This window comes from Mesoplodon bidens (assembly GCF_964165515.1).
Source record: "Mesoplodon bidens genome assembly, chromosome: 8".
NCBI lineage: Eukaryota > Metazoa > Chordata > Mammalia > Artiodactyla > Ziphiidae > Mesoplodon > Mesoplodon bidens.
Window position 1 is genome coordinate 17,501,814 of NC_138165.1, and position 22,525 is coordinate 17,524,338.

Genomic DNA, 22,525 nt, shown 5'->3' on the forward strand with positions numbered 1-22,525 from the left:
GCAAATATTTCTTAGTGAAGACACATATAGCACTACCTATGAAAGAAAAAATTTGTAAAGTGGACAAAAGCAAAATTCAAAACTTCTGCTCTTCCAAAGATACTATTAAGAAAAGGCAAGCCATAGACTGAGAGAAAATATTTGTACTACAAATATCTGGCTACAGGCTTGTACCAGATTGCATAAAGAATTGCTACAAATCAGTAATAAAAAGAAAAGCAGGGCCTCCCTGGTGGCGCAGTGGTTGAGAGTCCGCCTGCCGATGCAGGGGACACGGGTTCGTGCCCCGGTCTGGGAAGATCCCACATGCCGCGGAGCGGCTGGGCCCGTGAGCCATGGCTGCTGAGCCTGTGCGTCCGGAGCCTGTGCTCCACAACGGGAGAGGCCACAACAGTGAGAGGCCCGCGTATAGCAAAAAAAAAAAAAAAAAAAAAGAAAAGCAGCCCAATTTGATCAGACACCTCATAAAAGAAAACACACAAATGGGTAGTAAGTACATACAAGTATGCTCATTTTCATTACTTATCAAAGAATCGCAAATTAAAAGCACAATGAGGTACCACTACACCCTCACCAGATGGCTAATATTAAAAAGACTGACAATATTAAGTGTTACTGAGGATGTGGAGACTGGAAGTCTCAGGCATTGATGGTGGGAGTATAAATCATTACAATCCATCTGGAAAACTACTGATTGGCATCTATTAAAGTTAAATTTAATATCCCCTATTACCCATCATGTCCACCCATAGGTGTATAACCTACATAAATTAATGCTTATGCTCACCAAATGTCTTATGTAGGAGTAGTTGTAATGGTATTACTTATGATAGCCCGATATTAGAAAAAGTCCAAATGTGCATCAAAAATAGAAATGCATAAGTAAATCATAGTATAGTCATACAAAAGAATGTCATACAATAAGAAATGGACCAATAATATGAACCACAGTGAACCTCAAAAAAATGGATACTATATGATTCCCTTTATATGAAGTTCAAAAACTGGCAAAATTAATCCATGGTGATTGAAACCTGAACAATGAGGGCCTGCCTATATGGGGTAGGATTCACTAGAAGAGGGTAAAGGAATCTTTTGGAGGTGATGGAAGTGTTCTATATCTTTACTGAGTGTTAGTTACACAAGTGTGTTCATGATTTATACTGTTAAAATTTGTACACAAATTTTTCCTTAATTTAAAAAAGGAATATATCAGAATGAAGATGCTTCACTAGTGACTTAAACAAAAAACTCTAAAAAAAAAAAAACTCGAATAAATCCCAGAAACTCTTGAAAATTACTGTTAGATCTCCAAATAATACCATGACTTGTATTACCCATCTTTTACTGATTTAAAACCAAACACTATCATGAATTCAATGAAATTGAGGCCTGATGTTTTTGAAGTTCACTGCCTTATTCTTGAATTTTCTAGAAAGGTGACTGATAACTGATAATGAAACTCCTGGCATGCAGTGATTTTTGACATCTGAATTTCCGGGTAGAGGCACTTTGTTTTGTGAGGCTACTTAGCTCCTCTGTCATTCTCAGAGCCTGGTAAACAGTGACTCAGATATCTGAATACTAGAGATTAAAATACATCCAACACAAAAGGTCAAGTCTTGGAATAGGTATAGCATCATGCTGCTTGGAATGTTTTTGTGATCTTCATTTTTCAGAGTGTGTTAGAGTGAGGACGTGTCAGGTTTTCATTTTGTTTTGTTCTTTGATAGGACTCTTGGCAATAATTATGTAACCCCAAAATATTCAGAAATGACAGTCTTTGCTTGAATGACCTTAACATATAAGGCAAAATACTTACAGCCCAAAGGAGAGGAACGTGTATGTGTTAATATGGGCTATTATAAAATCAAAACATCTCTGCTTGCATTGCCTCATCTCTTCAACTATGAAAATCCTCTCAGATCATAATAAATTAATATAGGACTGAGTTTTAAAATGGAATCATATTTAATAATGGAATCTTAGATTTTCTCTGGATTTTTAAAAGTAAATGACTTTTTCTTCCAGTTTTATTGAGATATAATTGACATCCAGCACTGTATAATTTTAAGGTGTACAGCATAATGATTTGACTTACATACATCACGAAATGATTACCGAAATAAGTTTACTAAACACCCATCATGTCATATAGATACAAAAATTAAAGAAATAAAAACTTTTTTTTCCTTGTGATGAGAACTCTTAGGATTTACTCTCTTAACAATTTTCATATATAACTTACAGAAGCGTTAACCATATTTAACATGTTGTACATTAGATCCCTAGTACTTATTTGTCTTACAACTGGAAGTTTGTACCTTTTTATTACCTTCATCCAATTGGCTTTTAAATCCCCTTCAGAAATATATTTAGCAAAACAGGAGAATGTAGAGTTAAATGTCAAAATAAGTGAGTTTGCACTAACAACGATTATGTTTTACAAGCAAAACAAGTTTATTTTTACGAGACGTACTAAAATATGACATTGACTCCAGCAGGAATCCATTTTTTATGCTTTCAACTAACTAAATGAATCTCTCAGTACCCTTAATTATCTTAGCCATACCACATATTTTAGCCTTTTGGAGGTAGATACAGCAATGAATCTGAAACCCCTTGGTTTATGCTTTGCTCTGAATGTTTTTGACATAAGCTATTTAACTGGATTTATGTAGTTTTAACTGGCATCTATGCAGATACCCTAGAAATTGGCAAGACTGCAATGGTTTTTCCATGTTTCTTCTTATTCTTGCTCATCCTCACATAACCACTTGTAACTATCACTTTGTAGAACCCACAGTGCTAATAAATACCTTCTTGCTATGGATCTAGCCATGATAACAGGGTTTTTTTAAATTTAAGTATAGCTGGTTTACAATGTCGTATTAATCTCTGCTGTACAGCAAAGTAATTCAATTATATATATATACATCCTTTTTAAAATATTCTTTTCCATTGTGGTTTATCACAGGATATCGAATATAGTTCCCTGTGCTATACACTAGGACCTTATTGTTTAACCATAATAGGTTTTTTATCATGTTTATAAAGACATTTGAAAATATATTCCTTCATTCCTTTAGAATGTACTAAGAATCTAAATTATGTAATATGTCACACGATCTACTGGTTATTCTAGGGAATTTGAGGCAAATCAGACAAGGTCTGCCCAGAACTCATTGCTTCCCTCAGCTGCAGTAAAAATGTAAACATTTATGTTTCTTGTTAAAGAAAGTATTTGATATACATTGGGCAAACATAAGAAGTCTAATAATACAAAGTAAGTGATAATTGGACTTGGCTTCAGAAAACCCAAGTGTAAACATTAGCTTTCTATCTTTCCAGCAGTGGTGGATATGAGCCTTCACCTTCTTACCTATAATAAGGGATTAATACCCATTCTGTCTCCTCCCCAGGATGGCTATGATGAACAAAATGATACAATGAATGTGAGAGGTCTTTTTACATTATAGACATGATACAAATGTGAGGAATTGGTATTATTTGTTATTCTCCAGGTCTATGTTAAGTTCCACATTTTTCCAAGGTCAAGTATCAGAGAGCCATTGACTATGAAATATTTTATTTGACGGTCACTTTAAGCCTTTGACTGAACACAGGTTTTAAAACACATTCCCGATACAACCATGAAGCTTAAAAAGCAGCCAGTTAAGAGAACCATTATTCTTTTGCTATGGAGAATATAGCACTAGACTTGAAATCCATTCAATGGGTTTTGAGCAAAATTAGAGACTGGATATAAATTCAAAAAGTTAGTAAAAGTACTCAAAGGAAAGAGCTAATTTTAGAACTTTCAAGAGCAACAATAAAATTTATGTGTGTGCATGTATGTGATATATAGATAGATATGTGTATATGTGTATGTGTGTGTATGTGTGTGTGTGTGTGTGTATATATATATATATATATATATATATATATATATGTTTTAGAAAAATCCAGAAAAAATTTGGGATGCATTGTCTCCTAAGTCAATTTTTCATTAATTTTTCTACGAAGTTCATTTTAACTAACAAATGGGCTTAAATAGACATTAAAAATTTTAAAACACAATGTATTTCTGGAGGACAAACCAATTTCTGGATTCAAAGCTTTTGTATCATCCTTAAAAATCTCATCAGCTTTACCCTATTCTTTGGTGTAACTACTTAGGTACACCTTGTAAAACCATGGGAAATTGTAACCAGAAGAGATTAAAATTGAATCTAGAATTTGCAGTCTTAACAAATTTTTATTTCTGATTCTTAGTAAGCAGCTGATGGTAAAGGAAGTAAAGCAGGTCCCCATCTCCAAGGCATGTTTCATAGCAAGCTTGTGATATTCATGAATGCAGTTAACACACTCCCTTCGAGTGTTCACACGGCTCGACACAGTTGCTTCTGCCCCTGACTGTAATGGGAGAATTTGGAAGATGCTCCATTCATTTCAACTATGACTGATAAGACTGATAGATTACAGGTGGAAGTACTAGTCAAGAAAATAACCGTTAGTAAAGGAGACAGGTTTTTTTGTTCTTATTCTCTTCTTGAACATGTTAGGTTGGCAAGATAACAAGAAGTTAATACAATTAAAATTTTTTAAAAATAGTCGTTTCCATTAAAATGTGTTCATATTTTATACTATGTGAATTTTTTCCTTCTTCAACTAGTCCTTTTGTGTGATACATGAAAAAAAATCTATATCTGAGCAAGATCTACATTTGCCAATAAGTATTACTTTATCAGCAAGGAGAAACAAATAATTGGAAATGCAAGTTATTTGGAAAGAAAGGTCAAAATGGTTATTTTACCCTAAATTGTATATAGTAAGACCCCTCTATTTTCTTCAAAATTGCTAGAAGTAGTATAAAGTGTGTTATTTCAAAATAAATTGTATTTTCTGTAGCAATAAAAATATATTTAGTTAGTACATTCTCAGCTGAGGATCTGTCACTAAAAATAATAGATACAAAAAAAAACAAAACAAAAAAACCCAAACTTCACAAACATACAGAACTGTAGCTATGAGCCAGGATAAAAAACCAAAGCTTATAGTATTAAGAGGCATAAAAGTGTTACAAACATTGATTACACAAGGGGTACTAATGTCCTGCAAAATATTTATAACACTCACAAAAATGCAGCTATACCATATCATAAATACAGCTATACCATACCATAAATTTTACTGAAAGTGAATATGTTACTATAATAATCATTAAACTTTTCCACAGTTTGGGGGCTTTCTTAGAATTTGGAAGGGCCCATTTTTAGAAGGAATGAAGGAAGGTAATTAGATGAGCTAAATCCCTTAAGTTTTTCCAAGAAGGCCAAACTAGTGCATCTTCCCCTCCTTTCAAAATTAAATTTGACGGACTGGCGGTCCCTCAAATTCTACCCTCAGCCTTATAGTGACCTCCAAGCCTGTGGTCAGGAGCTTCCTATGTGCTTGCTGTTGATGTTGCTTCTGAGATGAAAACCTCTTCAATGCAAGAGGTTTCTCAAGATATCTGTACTTCACCCTTTCTTATCTTCTGCATTTCTTTAAAACTATAGAAATTGTTTTGGCTTCACAGAAAATGCAAAAAAGAAAAAAGGAAAAAATGTGCCACTAAATCACTGGATTTGACACCTTCTTGACAGCTCTCAGAGTATTTTACACTATTTAGAAAAGCATAAAAACAATTACAGGCATAACTCATTTATTGTGCTTCACTCTATTGTGCTTCTCAGATACTGTGTTTTTTACAAATTGAAGGTTTGTGGCAATCCTGCATAAAGCAAATCTATCAGTGCCATTTTTCCAACAGTATTTGCTTACTTCATGTCTCTGTGCCACATTTTGGTAATTCTCACAATATTTCACACTTTTTCATTATTATTATATGTATTTGTTGTAGTGATCTCTGATCAGTGATCTTTGAAGTTACTATTGTAATGGTTTGGGGGTGCCACAAACCATGCCTATACAAGAAGGCGAACTTAACTGATAAATGTTATTTGTATTCTGACCGTTCACTGACCAGCTGGCCATTCCCCTCTCTCTCTCCTTCTCCTCAGGCCTCCCTATTCCCTGAGACAGGACAATATTGAAATTAGGCCAATAATAATCCTTTAATGGCCTCCAAGTGTTCAAGTGAAAGGAAGAATTGCACATCTCTCACTTTAAATCAAAAGGTAGAAATGATTAAGCTTAATGAAGAAAGCACATCAAAAGCTGAGATAGGCTGAAAGCTAGGCCTCTTTTGCCAATTAGCCAAGTTGTGGATGCAAAGAAAAAGTTCTTGAAGAAAATGAAAGGTGCTACTCCAGTGAATACCTGAATAAGAAAGCAAAATAGTCTTATTGTTGATATGGAGAAAGTTTTAGTGGTGTAGTTAGAAGATCAGAAAAGCCACAACATTCCCTTAAGCCAAAGCCTAATCCAGAGCAAGGCCCTAACTCTCTTTAATTCTATGAAGGCTGAGAGAGGTGAGGAAGCTGCAGAAGAAATTTTGAAGCTAGCAGAGGTTGGTTCATGAGATTTAAGGAAAGAAGCCATCACCTTAATCGAAAAGTGAAAGGTGAAGAAGCAAGTGCTGATGTAGGACCTGCAGCAAGTTATCCAGAAGTTCTAACTAAGATAATTAATGAAGGTGGCTTCACTAAACAACAGATTTTCAATGCGAGGAAATGGCTTTCTTTTGGAAAAGATACCATCTAGGACTTTCATAGAGAGAGAGGAGAAGTCAATACCTGCCTTCAAAGCTTCAAAGGACAGGCTGACTCACTTGTTAGGGACTAATGCAACTGGTGACTTAAAGTTGAAGCCAGCGCTCATTTACCATTCTGAAAATCCTAGGGCCCTTAAGAAATATGCTAAATCCACTCTACCTGTACTCTATAAATGGAACAATAAAGCCTGGATGACTGCACATCTGTTGACAGTATGGCTTACTGAATATTTTATTTATTTATTTATTTTTGGCTACATTGGGTCTTCATTGCCTCACGCAGGCTTTCTCTAGTTGTGGCGAGCAGGAGCTACTCTTTGTTGAGGTGCACAGGCTTCTCATTGTGGTGGCTTCTCTCGTTGTGGAGCATGGGCTCTAGGCGTGCTGGCTTCAGTAGTTGTGCACGTGGGCTCAGTAGTTGTGGTTCGCAGGCTCTAGAGTGCAGGCTCAGTAGTTGTGGAACATGGGCTTAGTTGCTCTGGGACGTGTGGTATCTTCCTGGGCCAGGGATCAAACCCGTGTCCCCTGCACTGGCAGGCGGATTCTTAATCATTGCACCATCAGGGAAGTCCTACTGAATATTTTAAGCCCACTGTTGAGACCTATTGCTCAGAAAAAGATTGCTTTCAAAATATTACTGCTCATTGACATTGCACCTGGTCACCTGAAAGCTGTGATGGAGATGCACAACAAGATTCATGTTGTTTTCATGCTTGCTATCACAACATCCATTCTGCAGCCATGGATCAGGAGTAATTTCAACTTTCAAGTCTTATTATGTAAGAAATACATTTTATAAGACTATACATGCCATAGATAGTGATACCTCTGATGGGTCTGAGCAAAGCAACCTTCTGGAAACCTTCTTGAAAGGATTCAACATTTCAGATGCCATTAAGGACATTTGTGATTCAAGGGAAGAAGTCAAAGTATCAACATAACAGGAGTTTAGTAAAAGTTGATTCTAACCCTCATGGATGACTTAGGGGTTCAAGACATCAGTGGAGGAAGTAACTGCAGATGTGGAAATAGCAGGAGAACTAGAATTAGAAGAGGAGCCTGAAAATGTGACTGAATTGCTGCAATCTCATAATAAAACTTTAATTCATGAGGAATTTCTTCTTATGGATAAGCAAAAAAAAACAAAGTGGTTTCTTGACATGAAATTTATTCATGGTGAAGATTCTGTGAAGATTGTTGAAATGACAACAAAGGATTTAGAATATTACATAAACTTATTTGATAAAGGAGCAGCAGAGTTCTAGAGGGTTGACTTCAATTTTGAAAGAATTCTACTGTGGGTAAAATGCTGTCAAACAGCATTGCATGTTACAGAGAAACCGTTCATGAAAGGAAGAGTCAACTGATGTGGCAAACTTCATTGTTGTCTTACCTTAAGAAATGGCCACAGCCACCCAACCTTCAGCAACCACCACCCTGATCAGTCAGCAGCCATCAACATTGAGGCAAAACCCTCCACCAGCAAAGATTACAACTCACTGAAGGCTCAAATGATGGCTAGCATTTTTTAGCAATAACGTATCTTTTTAATTAAGATACGTTCATTGCTTTTTTAGACACAATGCTAGTGCACACTTATTAGACTACAGTATGGTGTAAACAACTTTTATATGCACTAGGAAACAAAAAAACTCATATAACTCACTTTATTGCAATGTTTGCTATATTTTGGTGGTCTGAAACCAAACCTACAGAATCTCCAAGAGATGCCTGTACTAGTTCTTTGTTATGGCCTTTCAAATAAGAAACCCCAAGTCCCAAGGGAATTGCTAAGACAGGCAAAAACTATCAGACCTGAGCGTATCAGGCTATCTTGTGTTTCCAAGTTCATGAAACCACTTTCTCTGCCTCTCTACCTGCAGGCATATCCCCAAGAAAATATGCAGAGATCCAGGGGCATAATTAAATGGTTGGTTAATTAATTGAGTTTAGTGGCCTAGGAACCTATAATTCTGCTGCAACCACTTGTACGATTCAATACACCAGAACATACGTGTATTCAGTAAGTTATTGATTTTAAAAAGTATATTTTTGACCTCCTATGAGCAACACCCTCAAATGAAAGTACAACCTCCAAGAAAAATATAAACTAGTTGATGTACACAACGTCTATTGCTTTTGACCTCTGATTTCATCTTGATGAAAAGTAAATGGGAGAGAGTAAGCAAAATTGTAAAGTTTGTCAAACTTATATATAGGTTTCCTGACTCTCCCTTTACATATCTTTTCCCCTCCCTTAGGAGAACCTCCCTTGTCCTATTGGGTTTCTGATTCCCTCGTGGTCTGGCTACAGGGCCCCCTACTAATCTTGCACTCATGGTCTTTATTCACCCTAAAGAATAAATGACACTTTGAAATATTTATAAATAAGTTAAATAATTACTGTATTATAGCATTCAATGTGCTTAGCAATGGAAACTTAATATTCTAAATCAATTGTGAAGTACAAGAAGCAAATAGAATATAGAATCTCCCACTTCATCTGTAGGAAGATCAACCCTGCATATGTCTGTCATATGCTTAAGTCCTATATAAAAATGTTGCTATCCAGCATCCCATGAAATTTTGCTCATGGAAGGTAAATCATCACAATGCCTTTTGCAGGCCCAAACAATAATTTTCAGGTCAAAGAACTTAAGTGATATAAAACTACATCTTTTAAAATATCACCAACACCTTAACTAATAAAATCAATGGATCATCTTTGCATACATCAATTAAGAATCCCTGACTGAAGACTGCTGCTGTGTCTTGCCCTGGTGTCCTGCCTGCCATCTGCTGCACACAGTGGGGTGTCACTCCAGGACTTTGCTTCAGACAAATTGTGGTTCAAGATGGCAGAGTAGAAGGATGTGCACTCACTACCTCTTTCAAGGACACCAGAATCACAACTAACTGCTGAACAGTCATCAACAGGAAGACACTGGAACTCACCAAAAAAGATACCCCACATCCAAAGACAAAGGAAAAGCCGCAATGAGACGGTAGGACGGGCACAATCACAATAAAATAAAATCCCATAACTGCTGGGTAGGTGACTCACAAACTGGAGAACAATTATACCACAGAAGTCCACCCACTGGAGCAAAGGGCCCCACATCAGGCTTCCCAACCTGGGGGTCCGGCAATGAGAGGAGGAATTCCCAGAGAATCAGACTTTGAAGGCTAGTGGGATTTGACTGCAGGACTTTGGCAGAACGTGGGGAAACAGAGACTCCACTCTTGGAGGGCACATACAAAGTAGTTTGCACATCAGGACCCAGGGGGATGGAGCAGTGATCCCTTAGGAGACTGAAGCAGACCTACCTGCTAGTGTTACGGGGTCTCCTGTGGGGGGGTGGCGACTGTGGCTCACTGGGGGGAAAAGACACTGACAGCAGAAGTTCTGGGAAGTACTCCTTGGCCTGAGCCCTCCCAGAGTCCACCATTAGCCCCACCAAAGAGCCTGTAGGCTCCAGGGCTGGGTTGCCTCAGGCCAAAGAATGAACAGGGAGGGAACTCAGCCCCACCCATCAGCAAACAAGTGGATTAAAGTTTTACTGAGCTCTGCTCAACAGACCAACACCCAGCTCTACGCACCACCAGTCCCTGCTATCTGGAAGCTTGTATAAGCCTCTTAGATAGCCTCATCCACCAGAGGGCAGACAGCAAAAGCAAGAAGAACGACAATGCTGCAACCTGTGGAACGAAAATCACATTCACAGAAAGATAGACAAAATGAAATGGCAGAGGACTATGTACCAGATGAAGGAACAAGATAAAACCCCAGAAAATCAACTAAATGAAGTGGAGATAGGCAACCTTCCAGAAAAAGAATTCAGAATAACGATAGTGAAGATGATCCAGAACCTCAGAAAAAGAATGGAGGCAAAGATAGAGAAGATGAAAGAAATGTTTAATAAAGAACTGGAAGAATTAAAGAACAAACAAACAGAGATGAACAGTACAATAACTGAAATGAAAAATATACTAGAAGGAATCAATAGCAGAATAACAGAGGCAGAAGAACGGATAAGTGACCTGGAAGACAGAATGGTGGAATTCACTGCTGTGGAACAGAATAAAGAAAAAAGAATGAAAAGAAATGAAGACAGCCTAAGAGACCTCTGGGACAACATTAAATGCACCAACATTCACATTATAGGGGTCTCAGAAGGAGAAGAGAGAGAGAAAGGACCCGAGAAAATATTTGAAGAGGTTGTAGTTGAAAACTTCCCTAACATGGGAAAGGAAATAGCCACCCAAGTCCAGAAAGTGCAGAGAGTCCCAGGCAGGATAAATCCAAAGAGAAACATGCTGAGACAAATAGTAATCAAATTGACAAAAATTAAAGATAAAGAAAAATTATGAAAAGCAACAAGGGAAAAATGACAGATAACATACAAGGGAACTCCCATAAGGTTAACAGCTGATTTCTCAGCAGAAACTCTACAAGCTGGAAGGGAGTGGCACGACATATTTTAAGGATGAAAGGAAAGAACCTACAACTAAGATTACTCTACCTGGCAAGGATCTCATTCATATTCAATGGAGAAATCAAAAGCTTTACAGACAAGCTAAGAGAATTCAACACCACCAAACCAGCTCTACGGCAAATGCTAAAGGAACTTCTCTAAGTGGTAACCACAAAAGAAGAAAAGGACCTACAAAAACAAACCCAAAACAATTAAGAAAATGGTAATAGGAACATACATATCGATAATTACCTTAAATGTGAATGGATTAAATGCTCCAACCAGGGGCCTCCCTGGTGGCGCAGTGCTTGGGAGTCCACCTGCCGATGCAGGGGACGTGGGTTCGTGCCCTGGTCTGGGAGGGTCCCACATGACGCGGAGCAGCTGGGCCCATGGGCCGTGGCCGCTGGGCCTGCGTGTCCAGAGCCTGTGTTCTGTGGCAGGAGGGGCCACAGCAGTGAGAGGCCCGCATACCACAAAAAAAATAAATAAAGGCTCCAACCAAAAGACACAGGCTTGCTGAATGGATACAAAAACAAGACCCATATATATTCTGTCTAAAAGAGACCCACTTCAGTCCTAGGGACACCTACAGACTGAAAGTGAGGGGATGGATAAAGTTATTCCATGCAAATGGAAATCAAAAGAAAGCTCGAGTAGCAATACTCATATCAGATAAATTAGACTTTAAAAATAAAGAATGTAACAAGAGACAAGGAAGCACTGCATAATGATCAAGGGATCAATCCAAGAAGAAGATATAACAATTATAAATGCATATTCACCCAACATAGGAGCACCTCAATACTTAAGGCAAATGCTAACAGCTATAAAAGGGGAAATCGACAGTAACACAATAATAGTGGGAGACTTTAACACCTCACTTATACCAATGGACAGATCATCCAGACAGAAAATTAATAAGAAACACAAGCTTTAAATGATACAATAGACCAGATCGATTTAATTTATATTTATAGGACATTCCATCTGATAACAGCAGATTACACTTTCTTCTCAAGTGCACATGGAACATTCTCCAGGATAGATCACATCTTGGGTCACAGATCAAGCCTCGGTAAGTTTAAGAAAATTGAAACCATATCAAGTATCTTTTCTGACCACAACACTATGAGATTAGAAATCAATTACAGGGAAAAAAACATAAAAAACACAAACACATGGAGGCTAAACAATACATTACTGAATAACCAAGAGATAACAGAAGAAATCAAAGAGGAAATCAGAAAATACCTAGAGATAAATGACAATGAAAACAGGACGATCAAAAACCTATGGGATGTAGCAAAAACAATTCTAAGAGGGAAGTTTATAGCAATTCAATCTCACCTCAAGAAACAAAAAAAATCTCAAACAATCTAACCTTACACCTAAAGGAACTAGAGAAAGAACAACAAACAAAACCCAAACTTAGTAGAAGGGAAGAAATCATAAAGATCAGAGCAGAAATAAATGAAATAGATACAAAGAAAACAATAGCAAAGATCAATAAAACTAAAATCTGGTTCTTTGTGAAGGTAAACAAAATTGATAAACCTTTAGCCAGACTCATCAAGAAAAAGAGGAAGAGGACTCAAATCAATAAAATTAGAAATGAAAACGGAGAAGTTACAGCTGACACCGCAGAAATACACAGCCTCATAAGAGACTACTACAAGCAACTCCATGCCAATAAAATGGACAACCTGGAAGAAATGGACAAATTCTTAGAAAGGTATAACCTTCCAAGACTGAACCAGGAAGAAATAGAAAATATGAACAGACCAATCACAAGTAATGAAATTGAAACTGTGATTAAAAATCTTCCAACAAACAAAGTCCAGGACCAGATGGCTTCACAGGTGAATTCTATCAAATATTTAGAAGAGCTAACACCCATCCTTCTCAAACTCTTCCAAAAAACTGTAGAGGAAGGAACACTCCCAAACTCATTCTACGAGGCCACCATCACCCTGATACCAAAACTAGACAAAGGTACTACAGAAAAAGAAAATTACAGACCAATATCACTGATGAATATAGATGCAAAAGTCCTCAACAAATACTAGCAAACAGAATCCAACAACACATTAAAAGAATCATACACCATGATCAAGTGGAAGTTATCCCAGGGATGCAAGGATTCTTCAGCATACACAAATCAATCAATGTGATACACCATACTAAAAAATTGAAGAATAAAAACCACATTACAATCTCATTAGATGCAGAAAAAGCTTTTGACAAAATTCAACACCCATTTATGATAAAAACTCTCAAGGAAGTGGGCATAGAGGGAACCTACCTCAACATAATAAAGGCCATATACAACAAACCCACAGCAAACAGCATTCTCAGGGGTGAAAAACTGAAAACATTTCCTCTAGATCAGGAACAAGACAAGGATGTCCCCTCTCACCACTATTATTCAACATAGTTGTGGAAGTCCCAGCCACAGCAATCAGAGGAGAAAAAGAAATAAAAGGAATCCAGATCAGAAAAGAAGAAGTAAAACTGTCACTCTTTGCAGATGACATGATACTATACATACAGAAATCTAAAGATGCCACCAGAAAACTACTAGAGCTAATCAATGAATTTGGTAAAGTTCCAGGAAACAAAATTAATGCACAGAAATCTCTTGCATTCCTATAAACTAACAACAAAAGATCAGAAATATAAATTAAGGAAATAATCCCATTCACCATTGCAACAAAAAGAATAAAATACCTAGGAATAAACCTACCTAAGGAGGTAAAAACTTATACTCAGAAAACTATAAGACACAAATGAAAGAAATCAAAGATGACACAAACAGATGGAGAGATATACCATGTTCTTAGATTGGAAGAATCAATATTGTGAAAATGACTATACTACCCAAAGCAATCTACAGATTCAGTGCAATCCCTATCAAATTAGCAATGGCATTTTTTAAAGAACTAGAACAAAAAACTGTTAAAATATGTATGGAAACACAAAAGACCTCAAATAGCCAAAGCAATCTTGAGAAAAAAAAAAATGGAGCTGTGGGAATCAGACTCCCTGACTTCAGACTATTTTACAAAGCTACAGTAACCTAGACAATATGGTGCTGGCATAAAAACAGAAATATAGATCAATGGAAGAAGATAGAGAGCCCAGAGAGAAACCCATGCACCTATGGTCAATTAATCTATGAGAAAGGAGGCAAGGATATACAGTGGAGAAAAGACAGTCTCTTCAGTAACTGGTGCTGGGAAAAGTGAACAGCTACATGTAAAATAATGAAATTAGAACACTTCCTAACACCATACACAAAAATAAACTCAAAATGGATTAGAGACCTAAATGTAAGACTGGACACTATAAAACTCTTAGAGGAAAACACAGGAAGAACACTCTGACATAAATCACACAAGATCTTTTTTGACCCACCTCCTAGAGTAATGGAAATAAAAACAAAAATAAACAAATGGGACCTAATGAAACTTAAAAGCTTTTGCACAGCAAAGAAAACTATAAACAAGATGAAAAGACAACCCTCAGAATGGGAGAAAATATTTGCAACCAAATCAATGAACAAAGGATTAATGTTCAAAATATATAAACAGTTCATATAGCTCAATATTAAAAAAACAAACAACCCAATCAAAAAATGGTCAGAAGACCTAAACAGACATTTCTCCAAAGAAGACATACAGATGGCCAAGAGGCACATGAAAAGCTGCTCAATATCACTAATTATTTGAGAAATCCAAATCAAAACTCCAGTGAGGTATCACCTCACACTGGTTAGTATGGGCATCATCAGAAGATGTACAAACAACAAATGCTGGAGAGGGTGTGGAGAAAGGAGAACCCTCTTGCACTGTTTGGAATGTCAATTGATACAGCCACTATGGAGAACAGTATAGAGATTCCTTAAAAAACTAAAAATAGAATTACCATATAACACAGCAATCCCACTACTGGGCATATACCCAGAGAAGACTATAATTCAAAAAGACCCATGAACCCCAATGTTCACTGCAGCACTATTTACCATAGCCAGGTCATGGAAGCAACCTAAATGCCCATAGACAGATGAATGGATAAAGAAGATATGGTACATGTATACAATGGAATATTACTCAGCCATAAAAAGGAATGAAATTGGGTCATTTGTAGAGACGTGGATGGACCTAGAGTCTGTCATACAGAGTGAAGTAAGTCAGAAAGAGAAAAACAAATATCATATATTAAAGCATACATGTAGAATCTAGAAAAATGGTGCATATGATATGGTTTGCAAGGCAGAAATAGAGACACAGATGTAGAGAACAAACATGGATGCCAAGGGGGAAAGCACGGGGTGGGGTGGGGAGGGTGAAATGGGAGATTGGGATTGACATGTATACACTAATATGTATAAAATAGATGACTAATAAGAACCTGCTGTATAAAAAAATAAATTAATTAAATTAAAATAAAGGAATCCCCAATATCACATTTCCCATGAAGTCTATGAGTAGCCTTATTTCTACTTTAATAATAGTAATATCATCTATATTTTAGCAAGTTATTAATATTATTCTTTCACTTTATTCTCAACATGTTAAAATCAAATTCATAATAGTCTTTAACTCAAGCCCTCATCCAGATCATCTTATTTCTATTAGTGGCCCCAAAGTCTCCTTTTCATTCAGGTTTGAAGCACAAGGCTCACCCTTAACTTACCCCAAGCCATCTCCCACACTGCCGACAAATTAGTGTTTCAAAAGTAGAATTCCTCTTATGTCAATTCCATACAGAATAAAGAGGGGAAAAGCCAATGCCTCTCCATTACATGTAAATTAAGTAGTAATCCTTTTCCTTGTGGTTTAATACCATCCAAGATGTGCATTAGACTTCATAAATACCTCTAATTTGCACAGCTCTGTGTTTTAGCTAGTATTATGAATTATGATTCTTATTAGCTAACATTTAATGACTATTGACTATATATTAGTCAGTGTCCTTAGGCTTCACATAAATTATCTTAGATAACCTCAGGATAACCCTATTAGGTAGATACTATTATATCCTTATTCTTAAAACAAGTCAACTGAAATCACTGAGTTGGGTAACAGAGGAGAATTCATTTCGGCAAAGTCTGTGATGTGTCTGAAGTAACAGAGACAGCCCGTTGAACAGCAGTGATTCAGCTCTGTGTCTTGTGACTCCAAGGCTAATGACACAATAATTTCTGCCCCCCCCCCCGCATCTGTCCCTTAGCCAACTATAAATATTAATTCCAAATGGAATGGATGTTATTCTCTTGGGGAATGTGAGGCTTGCTGGGAGAGGTCACAGAAATTCTTTCCCTATTTTCTCTAAGTCATGACATAGTGAAACATTCCTATTTGTAGCCACTTTGCCTACCTCTTTGGTGACTGTATGTAGATTTTTCCGAGCAATTCTCATTTCAAACTTTCTGTCCCTTCTAATCAGAGGCATAGTTTAGCATAAATGCACTAGAAAACATCATCAATAAAAACTTTAAAGCCACATGTTGACATAAAGTTGTAAAGATCATGATGAAAAGCTGCTAGAGGAAGCAAAGGAAACTGAAGTTCTCAGGCATGTTTGCCTTGTAATATGGGCTCTGCTACAAAGTAAAGGCCACTCCCTTTTGTCCCCTGATCTCAACCACATATTCTAAGTTGTGGTCTTATGCAAGGCCAGTGTACCCCATGAAGGTATACAACCAACAGATTAGGAGAAAATAGAGCCCAAAGCATTCTTTCAAATGTCTGGGCAGTTGAAGTGAATGGGGCAAGTGAAGTAACCTACCTCCTTTTTCTTTGTGAGCACATCTTGAATGCAAAGAACCAATGTTTGATAAACCTTTTCATAATAAAGCTTTGTCCAGAGCAGCCACCTTTATTTCAGGAAACGAAAATCTAATTATGATGTTAAACCCAAACAAAAATGGAATTCTTTAAACTTTGTGCTCAATTAATCTACAATTGATAAGATCAAATAATAAAAAATCATTGACATTTCAATTTTCTCTGAGAAGAATCTATTAAAATAAAATTTATGCACACAGAATGTAAGAATGTTGCAGATATTCCTCATTACCTGCTTAGGAGATTCAGTAAAACTTGGTTAATAAGTAAAAAGATGTTTCAAAATGCTCATACGCTTTTAAATTTAAAAAGCCATCCAATCATGAATTCTTGATACTGAAGGTCTGCTGATGTATTTGGCATGGAAAAATGAAGCAGAAAAATCCATGAGATGGATTGTTAATTAAATGCCAAATAACACACCGAGATGACTATTTTATGGTGACTTTAGAAAAATTCCAAAGAGCAAAGGTTTGTCTCTTTATAATCAAGGGGTTGTAATACCAATGTGGAGTCTCTAGGTGCTTAAAATGTTCATGTTTTTTTACTTCTGCAATGTGTGCCGTATGCAACATATCCCCAAAAGGAGACGATGTGAGTAAAATTATATGAACTTGGACAATAGCTTTTTGTTTTGTGATAAATACACAATACTAATTAAGAAATAAAATATGCAGCTTTTTAAGCCTTTTTATCTAAGCTGCTTTTAGTTTCTCCACACCAAGTCTGTACTAATGGGCTTTCCTTTCCGCAGGGAGATAAAGAAGCTGAATTAGGGCTTCCATTTTCCCCACTTTGTGATCGGAAGTCAACGATGGTGGCCCAGTCCCAAATAGGTAATACTGAGGATTGGTGGTTGTGGAGAGCGGGTGTGTGCCTGTCAGTTTTCAAATGGATACACGATGTTGTTCACCCATGAAAACCTCACTCCATATTCATGATGAATTTGATCTTTAGACTGATCTATATGGTGGTGAATGCAGAATTTTGAAACATTCTCACAAAATGAACTCAATAAAGCAGTATTAGTAAATAATTGTTATTCTCTTTGTAATCCTTTTACAAAATAGAGGACTTTCTTCTTTTGCAAGAGACAGCATTTCTTGTTGTTTTGTTGCTGATTATTTTCTGTAATTTAATCCTTTGTATGTAGGACAATCCAATGAAAATATTAATATATCTGTATCACTGCATAATATTCTTAATACACTAGCTCATATTCTTTTGGGAAAAAAATTCTTATGATATGAATAGGGAAGCCAACAACAGGAAATCTGTAAAATGATATTGCTCCCAACCATATTTATCCTTTTCATTTGTGCTTATATTGGAGACTTCAAGTCCAGCCCATGATTAAAACATATTATTGCTATGCTGCATGGTTCATATATTTGTAATAGTTATTCCCTGGGCCAGCATCTTCATTACTGACCTGTATGATCAATAAATAAAAGGATGACTGCCTTACCTCTCCAGTTGGTCTGGTACCACATCCTACAAAGTGGTGGTCAGCTGTCAGAAAGCTTCTTACTCTCACCTTTCCCCTTCCTACCCACGTTCCAACAGCTGTTTTCCTAGCTACCATAACACAGGTGACTCCCATCGTTTAGAAGCTGTGAATATGTCAGGTTAAGGACCTCCTCGGGCAAGCTGAGAAGAAGAGAAGTGTCTGAGGCTTATTGCTGTAATGTAAATTGCTGCCATGTTAGTAGAGCTGACTCATTTGATAGTCTCTAGATCCCAGGCATTTAAAACCATAGACAAAACGTGAAAGAACACCCTGGTGGTCAATTAGCATTGACTCAACTTGAAGTAATCAATTCAAACACAAAACTATTGAAATTTTTGAATTAAAAATGCATCTTAGGGCTTCCCTGGTGGCGCAGTGGTTGAGAGTCCTCCTGCTGATGCAGGGGACACGGGTTCGTGCCCCAGTCTGGGAAGATCCCACATATGCCGTGGAGCGGCTGGGCCCGTGAGCCATGGCTGCTAAGCCTGCGCGTCCAGAGCCTGTGCTCCGCAACGGGAGAGGCCACAACAGTGAGAGGCCTGCGTACCACAAAAAGAAAAAAAAAAAAAAAGCATCTTAATGTATGCTATGGTGAATACAATTACTTGAAATGTGAATTACTTTATCCAAGTTTCTGATGGATAGGATACTTTTTAAATATAGATATTTCCCAGGACACTATCATTTAAAAAGCATCCCCGCAATGTTCTTTTATATTCAGATGGTAGTCTGTTGCTCCCAGTTGTGTTTAAGGCAACAAGCGCTTGATTTCCAGCACCACACCTCTCCTGGAACCTCGGGTGTTGAATGTACACAGAGCTTGTCTCCTCCTCCACCTAAACACAGGTGGTAAATGCTCCCTAAAGGACCGTGCCCCATTCTCTGTGTGTATTTTCTAGTTTGATGAGTACTTTCAATGTAAAATTCTTTATTCAATCCTGTCATCTCAAAGTGGCGGGATTAATGCTGTTCTCTGTTCTGATTTAACAGAATACGCCCACACACTGCAAACTTAAAGCTTTACATCCTGGGAATAATAAACAACAATTTGAAATATTAACATACTGGCAGAAAGCTCTGACTGATACAGTGTGAGAAAAAAAATGGTTGCCTTCCTGTGGCTTGAGAAAAAAACTTCAATTACTTAGTTTCTTTGGAGCTTACATATTATTTCTTGTTAGTCAATAATAAAATTCAACGAACAAGTGAAGACCTTTCAGAAAGAAGAGTGATCCCTCTCATTAACAGAGGAAAATAGATTGACTCTTGTTAGATCTGAAATTATTGTTAACAATAAGATGAGGCTGAATATTAAGTAGGAAACCCAATACACTTGAGTTAGCAAGCTTAAATTGTATCACTTCCACTGCTTGAGAGATGATTTTGTAGAACAGTTAAACTCTCTCTAAAGATTGTGTTATTGGATTAAAAATAATTGCAAGGGGTAAGCTGAACCAATATTGTAGTTGAAACTTGTTATCAGGAGCATCAGAATCTCTGTATTATTACTGTTAGAATTCAGGACATTGTAACACTTGAATATATTTATTTATGTTTTTGCTTTTGTAGGTTTCATTGATTTCATAGTAGAGCCAACATTTTCTCTTCTGACAGACTCAACAGAGAAAATTATTATTCCTCTTATAGAGGAAGACTCAAAAACCAAAACTCCTTCCTATGGAGCAAGCAGGTTTGATGTTTTCTTTTTTGCATCTTTTCCTTTTTACTTATGATTATCTTTATTATTCCTTACATTAGGCAGGAAATTCTTAGAAGAATTATTAGGTAGTATTGCCACCTAATGGCTCTGCAATGTATTGCATCTGCCTTTGAAATTAGGAATTTGATGTCCACTACAAAAAATATCAAAGTACTAAGGAGTATAACAGAATTGTATTCAATACTCAGGAGAATAAATATTATTTTAATTTTCATTGAAATGTATGAATTATGTCCTGGATATAGTAACATGTCTGGTAGTGGTGGGCAGTTGGGAGACGGGCATTGTGTTAGCTTGCTAACAAATCAATCACAGCCCACTTGTATGTCTAGAAAGATGCCTACATCAAGATGACATGAATACAGTGGGTCAGTATAACATGTAACTTAAAATATTTCAATCTATATTTTTTCAATGATAAATGTGTTAAGGGATGTTATTTAAAACTTCCAGTTGCAGAAAAATTATGCTAAATTCTTGTCCATCTGAACACATAGTTTTTCCAAATAACATACCAACATTTCCTAAATGTTGCCCTAACGAGGAAACTGAGGGAATGTTCTACCTGAGAAAGATCCACGTTATCCTAGAGATTAAATGGTGACGGAAGGGCAGTGACCATTACCCCACTTTTAGCTCCAGAACGGTGATGCCGCTGTGCCGCTCACCAGTGGACTCACCACTAAGTCAGCTCATCTCAAGGTTTTGCTGCTCTAATTAGGCCTCACCCACCCCCACCCCATAATACATGTGGGCCCTGACCTGCTTCTCTGGGAATCCCAACAGAGCCTGGCCCTCTCCATGAGGGGAGGAAGGTAGGAGGTGAGCAGCTCCGACAGGTGCTCAAAACTGGGCCTGAGCAGCTGCCTTCCTGCTTCTGTAGCTGGTTTTGTAAAGTGTTTCAGGCTTTGCTTCCTCATCCCATATCCTGCCCTTGGTATTTCCTGTTTTCTCTGGTGGTTACTATTAGCTCAAGCACCTTTATATTATCACATCTTGCTCATTCCTCTAGACGATCAAATATGAAAGGCACCATGAATGATGGAACCTATTCCCCAGACTACTCCCTTGCAAGCGTGGACCTGAAGAGCTTCAAAAACAACCTGGTGGACATCATCCAGCAGAACAAAGAGAGGTGGAAAGAGTTAGCTGCTCAAGGTACAGTTGTTTATGAAGGCTTACTGCCATCTCTCTCTGTCCTAACTCCTCCTCTGAGATGTTGGATTTTTTCCCCCTAGATTTCTTCTTTTATAAAATATGCAAACCCTTGGAGGTGTTTAGAATTTGGCTACCCTTTGACTACTCATAAGAAAATTGGTTTGTCTGTTTAATAAAAAGATATTCTGCTCTGTTTGTGCCATGTGGGCTACAGAAGTATTGACATGGGTGGCAGTGAAGTGGATGTGAAGGTTCGACAATAAAAGAGTGACAAGACTTTATGTGGCACAGTAACGTCCTGTTCATTTCTAAAGGTGCTTTTGATCCTGTGTTTTAGGTTTTCCAAGTAGTTTTGTGTTGCATTAGGAATGCAACACTTAGTGTTAGAGATTTGAGTATATGTTTTTTTCAGCTTTGCTAAGTTACTTCTTTGGCTGACAGGTTCACGCATGAGTTGGGAGAATCGTTTGTAATCGGCTACCAAAGAAAACAAATGGGAGGCTAGCTCTATTTATTTCTGACATGTTTTTTATTCAGATTAATTGGTCTATTTGGTTTCCAAGGCATGTGAGTTAGTATCAGTCATTATCCTTCATGCAGGAAATTAGCTTTCAAATTCCACATCTGGCCCGTCTCCTTTCACGCTGCATCCCATAGACCTGTCTCTCTCATGCTTTATACTCCCTGCACAGTGGCATTCTGGCAGGTTCTTATAATACCCCAGGGCCTTTGCAACGATTGTTTCTTCATCCAGGAATTCTCCTCCTGGAGCTTTTTGCAAGGCTGATTCCTTCTTGGCTGGCTGATTGATTCCTTGGCTGGAGTGTTCCTCCCTCTGCAATCTGTATTTTATTTTTAATTTGAAAAGCACAGTACTTAATAACTTTTTAAATTCTCACATGGATCTTACTGTTATTATTCCCATTTTACAGATAAGGAAACTGAGGCAGAGGACAGTTATGTGACTGGCCTCAAATCCCACAACTAGTAAGTGAAGGAGCTGAAATTCATTCTTTCTCTGCAAATGCAGTGCCCTAAAATCCCATGCTAGGCCGCCCACCAAAGAGACCCTCCTTGACCACTAAAAATAAT

General features: G+C 37.3%; 1 protein-coding gene across 6 annotated transcripts in view; it reads left to right on the forward strand.

The window, feature by feature from the left end:
- PDE1A (phosphodiesterase 1A) overlaps nt 1-22,525 on the forward strand; it is a 349,377-nt gene that overhangs the window by 287,583 nt on the left and 39,269 nt on the right. For all 6 annotated transcript variants that reach the window (XM_081241969.1, XM_081241972.1, XM_081241970.1 and 3 more), the window contains 3 exons: nt 17,800-17,881; nt 20,125-20,245; nt 21,288-21,433. In XM_081241969.1, coding sequence (XP_081098095.1) covers nt 17,800-17,881; nt 20,125-20,245; nt 21,288-21,433 — 349 coding nt within the window. The remainder of the gene's footprint in view (nt 1-17,799; nt 17,882-20,124; nt 20,246-21,287; nt 21,434-22,525) is intronic.